Source organism: Pygoscelis adeliae, unplaced genomic scaffold, assembly GCF_000699105.1.
Source record: "Pygoscelis adeliae isolate BGI_AS28 unplaced genomic scaffold, ASM69910v1 Scaffold36, whole genome shotgun sequence".
NCBI lineage: Eukaryota > Metazoa > Chordata > Aves > Sphenisciformes > Spheniscidae > Pygoscelis > Pygoscelis adeliae.
The window spans coordinates 2465908-2471186 of record NW_008824934.1 but is presented as its reverse complement, the minus strand read 5'-3'; the positions used below and the strand labels follow the sequence as shown (position 1 = coordinate 2471186).

General features: G+C 44.8%; 1 protein-coding gene across 1 annotated transcript in view; it reads left to right on the top strand.

The window, feature by feature from the left end:
- RERE (arginine-glutamic acid dipeptide (RE) repeats) overlaps window positions 1-5279 on the top strand; it is a 181432-nt gene that overhangs the window by 171486 nt on the left and 4667 nt on the right. Inside the window, 2 exon segments of the mRNA XM_009325270.1 lie at window positions 4-42; window positions 1310-2050. Of these exon segments, the coding sequence (XP_009323545.1) occupies window positions 4-42; window positions 1310-2050 (780 nt within the window).

Sequence of the window (5279 nt, the reverse complement as noted above, 5' to 3'; positions counted from 1 at the left end):
GAGAGGGAGCGGGAGCGTGAAAGAGAAGCGGAAAGAGCTGCGGTAGGTTTATTTGTAGCTAAGAGCTGTTTAAGGGAGTTGGCATGGTAGGATCTGACCTGGATGGTGACTACAGAATGCAAATCCCCAGAAGCGCCTTAACGCATGTGCAGTCAGGTATTTGTGAATATGGGAGCCTTGTGTATTAAGTGAAAGCCAGCCAGCTACGAGCACCTCCTGGCCTGCCTGTGACTTTCTTCTCTTTAAAGGAAATGGAGAGTTTCTGCTCCTGGTCTGTTTCTGATGTGTGGGAAGCCAATGCAGCTGGGGATAACTAGGCCAAGTATTTACTTTTACTAGCAGTAGAAAAGCACGCTGTGCAGATACAGTGAATGCCTTTGTGTACCTTGTACTACTGTGCAGGCACAAAAGTGCTGTCTGCTGGAAAAAGGGGATCTGAAGGCTTTTGAAATTTGAAGTAAACTTAATTAACTTTTTTTATGGGGAGACCCAAACTCTAGTCTTGGTATAAAGAGCCAATACAACTAACCCATTTTTCTGTGGCCTGTCGGAAAGGAATGATTATTTCTGGGCCCGTGCAATTGGTAGGTTGGTAATACATTATTGATGCTGAAAAAGAAGGTGCTAAAGTCTTCCTGTTCCATGGTGCATTTCAGAGATCTGAATCATAGCTATGTGTTTCTGTAGAATTATAATGGACAGATGCTATATCCTGACTTTTAAGGGATGTGTCATGTATGGGGGACTTTGCTTTATTTTGGGGATGGGGATCCTTGGGCAGTTGCATGGGCAAACTGTGCTTATTGCCCTCCCTGGAAGTGCTGTGCTGCCCTCGTACAGGAGGAGAGAGCAGGATGCAAAGTCCTGATGTGAAAGGAGTGGAATCTGTTGTGTTGCACATCATGGGGATGAGTTGCCTTGGGTTTAATAAGTTCTAGGATACAAGCGAGTGTGGAGAGGAGAGGAAGAATACACTGCAAACAAGACTGGTAGTCTGTAGTGACATGTATCAGCCAGCTGTTGCCCATAGCTGTGACATATGCCAACTAGTTCCTGCTCTACTAACTGTAAAGCAGTTAGTGTAGCTTTGAGGCTGCCACTACAAAGTAGTTACCTTCTGGCCTGCAGGATGGACAGAATCCAGTTCTTCCCCAAAGCACATTGGAGCACACAACTGCAGGAGTCGCAAGGCTCAGCAGGCTGAACTTTCCTCCTCTTAGAGCTTGAAGCGCAAGAAGGGAGGTGTGTGCCTGCTGTGTTTTTAAGCCAAGTGAGTTGAACTAAAATTCTCTTCCCCCATTCTGTGCAGCAGAAGGTATCCAGCTCCTCCCATGAAGGCCGTCTTGGAGAGTCTCAGCTCAGCGGGCCAGCACACATGAGACCTTCATTTGAACCTCCACCGACAACCATTGCTGCTGTGCCACCTTACATTGGTCCAGATACACCTGCTTTACGAACACTAAGTGAATATGCCCGTCCTCATGTCATGTCGCCAACAAACCGTAATCATCCCTTCTTTGTCCCCCTAAACCCCACTGATCCACTTCTGGCCTACCATATGCCTGGCCTCTACAATGTGGATCCCACCATTCGGGAACGAGAGCTGCGAGAGCGGGAAATCCGGGAGCGAGAAATCCGGGAAAGGGAGTTGAGAGAGAGGATGAAACCTGGCTTCGAGGTGAAGCCCCCAGAGCTAGATGCACTGCACCCAGCTACCAACCCCATGGAGCATTTTGCCAGGCACGGTGCACTGACTATTCCCCCAACAGCAGGACCTCACCCATTTGCTTCCTTCCATCCGGGTTTGAACCCCCTTGAAAGAGAGAGACTTGCACTGGCAGGCCCACAGTTACGGCCTGAAATGAGCTACCCTGACAGACTGGCAGCAGAGAGAATACATGCTGAGCGGATGGCATCGCTGACAAATGACCCATTGGCACGGCTCCAGATGTTCAACGTTACGCCTCACCATCACCAACATTCGCACATACACTCGCATTTACACCTACATCAGCAGGATCCCTTACATCAAGGTGAGCCCAGGGAAATGGGCTAGGCAGTTTCCTAGGGAACCTCTCTCGTGAGCTGTTAGCAGCAGTCTACCCAAACCAGGCAGACTGTGACTCTGGAATTCAAGCAGCAAAATCCCTGTTTTCTAGAATATGATGTGACTTCTGTACTGCATAAGGTTGTGGTAACTGAAATGCAAATGATTATTTTTTGGGGGAGGGTGAACCAATAACAGTGATTAAGTAAATGATGGTAACAGTACAGCGATCTTCACTAAGACTGCACACTGTCACTGTAAAAGGTTTGCTGTTTTGTTAGGGGGGTTTTTGGTTTTTGGGGTTTGTTTTTTCTTTTTTTTTTAAAGTACTGGAGTCCTAGAGCACCACCTTACAGTGGTGTCTGGTGTAGAGGTGGAGACTTCATTGGGTGAAGGGAATTTGCTAGGAGAGGTGTCATGGAACTGGTAACACTGCTAATGCTGATGGCTGTTACATTATGAGTTATAGCTGGAAAGGAGCTGAAGCCTGTGCTTCCATACAGGAGCTGAAAAAAAAAAAAATTAGGAGAGAAAGACTTGATCTCTTTAGCCATTTGACATGCCAACCATCTGGCTTTAGTTGAGCTGAAATTCTCTGTCACGATTCTCATAAGGACCATCTAAATTTATGGGTTGGCATCTTTTTAGCTACAGTGTATTCTTATGTGTGGAAGTTTTTTTCCCAAAGTATTTAATAGTCTCAAAAATGAATTGATGCCTTGCTCATTTCTAAAGCAAGCTACACGGTTACTCCTCTAGAAATCTGGAGTCTGGAAGATGAGGCACTAAGCAGAATTTTTCTGATTTTCTGGTGGCAGACTGGAGAGAACATAGCAAGCAAGGCACCAGGTGCAGTAGCTGCTAAGTAAGGGGGAAAAAAAAGTCCAAGTACTTAAAGTGCAGCTTCTGGTGCAGCTGGCTACAAATGTAGTGTTTGTGCAAGCAAATATAGCATACTTCGCCTTGGAGCAATATGCATTAAATGTAGCTGGGGTGTCTGGTTTTTGGAGTTTGGAAGGAATTTAAGTGCTGTTGCAGAAACCAAATTGTATAGCAAGGAAATCCGCAGGGTCTTATGAGATTGTTAAGGGGCGGGGGGTTAGAGGTAAGAGATTATAGTGCTGAATATCAGCACTCTTAAAGCTGTCAGCTGTGGACTTCGATTGAGACTGGCTGCACAAGTTACAAACTGGTTCAGTTTGAGGCAGGTTTGCATACCCCATTGATAGCAGAAGGAATTTGTCATAGATCGTGTCTATACAAGGATTCTGTTGTCAGGTAAGTCGCTTACCACCTCTGTGCAGGTAAGTCTAGATACTCCTCCGGTTACTTGTTCTGGACAAAAATATAGCTAGTACATTCTCACTCTCAGTCTAGTGGGAGACTCATGCAGACAAAGCCAAGTTATTTCAGTGTCAAGTCTCTCTTGCCTGTATTTGAAAAGTAATTTGGCTTTAATCTTGGATGCCAGGTTAAAATACAGTTAGGGGCTCTTGAGCGTCTCCAAGTAGTTTTTGTTCCAGGGTAGCTCCATAGGTGGGTAAGGCCCTGAAGTGCATAACCTGTATGTCTCCTTAGAGCGGGAATGAATAGAGTGTAAAATGACCACACATTTGTGCTCTGGGCCAGATAACAGCTGAGGGAGAATTGTGTTAGCTGTGTTGTATTCCTTTCATTTGCGGTACCTCTGCAATCTGCTAACAGCTTAACATGCTGAGACTTCAGAGGAGCTGATGAATAAGTATTTTTCAGGTTTTGCCAATGTCTCTTTTTTTCATCATACCGGTAAAGTGACATTAGAGATGTTGTCTACAGGTGTCCCTCTCCTCACAAGGATGGTGACAATGTCATCTTTTGCAAACAAAGGTTTTTGCCAGCTTTTGGCCTACCAAGTAGTATTGGTGGAGTCAGAAGGATGCTTAAGTCCTTCTGTACTAAATGTCACTAGTGATCCTTCAATTTTATATGTGTGAAGGGGAAATAGGAGAGCGTTTTGGGGAAAATTTTTCTAGATGCTGACCATCTTTGTTGTGAAGAGATCAGAGTTCTCTTCAGAAAGAGAGGCCGGGCGTCAGAGACTGATAGTTAAAGAAAAACATGTTTTTTCCCTGTCACAATGCTGCAATAAAGCACTCCACAGTTCTCTCTGATGGTTTTGTTTTTTCTCAGTGTAGTTACCGGAGTTGAGCATATTCCTTCCTCAGGTTATTTGTGGGAGCAGATCTGTAATTCAAGTCACTTGCACTGATAGACAGAAATGGGATTGCTTATTTCCAAGGAATCTCCAGAAAAATCAACTGAAACAATTCAGTTTGTAGCGACACGTTTGAGGTGACTTGTAAAAGCCAAGAACAGGAGATGCCTAGGAGAGCAGAGAGTAGCAAAATTTGGCCCAGAGATCCATGGATTAAGAGGTGGCCTTACATATAGCAGCACTGTGGAGTTGAAAATAAAGCTGATGTGGATTTGCCCAGCTGCTTATGGTTTTGGCTGGGTTTTTATCTCTTTGTGTCTTTTCTGTTTGCTGGGTTAATAGTGGCCTGTTCCCCAGGCCAGTCCCTTGCGCAGGCATAGCAACAAGCAGTGGTAGGTAGAGGTGGGAACAAGTGGCAGGGAGGTAAAGACTGAAGAGCAGACTGCTTTTTTCAGAGTCCACTTAAGGTGTTTGACAAGGTGTTTGCACTCTGAACACATGGTTAAAAATGTTTTTATGATAAGCAATTACAAAAAAAAAAAAATCTGTACAGGGGAGAGATCTTGCAAGGCTTAAGTAAAGGTAAGAGCAGACCTGTGCAGCAGGATTTCTTTTTTTAAGTCTTCAGTTATTGAGCAGATTTCACAGGATCATCTCAGTTTGCCTCGTTAGGCTGAGCAGGTCTGATTAGCAAGCACTGCTGCAGTGTATATGGGGGGAGTGTGGAAGGAATGTCTGAAGATGAAAGCTTAGGTGGTTTAGTTATTTGATTCCCCCCCCTACCGCTTGGTGGATTTCTTTTTCTTGTAGAAATTGAAAGCCCTGGGTAGTTGCTTTACCAATTAAGACTGTTTGGTAAGCAGATGTCACCTGAAGATAGAAAAGTGGGTTTCAAATTGGATGGAGCTAAGCTCCTGGTAATTACATGCTGGTTAGGCCAAATGCTGATCCAGCTCAAGTCTAACAGGGCTTTTGATCTCCCAACAGTGAGCGATGCTTCCCAAAGCAGTTAAATGCTTTCTTTCTTTCCTTCTTTTA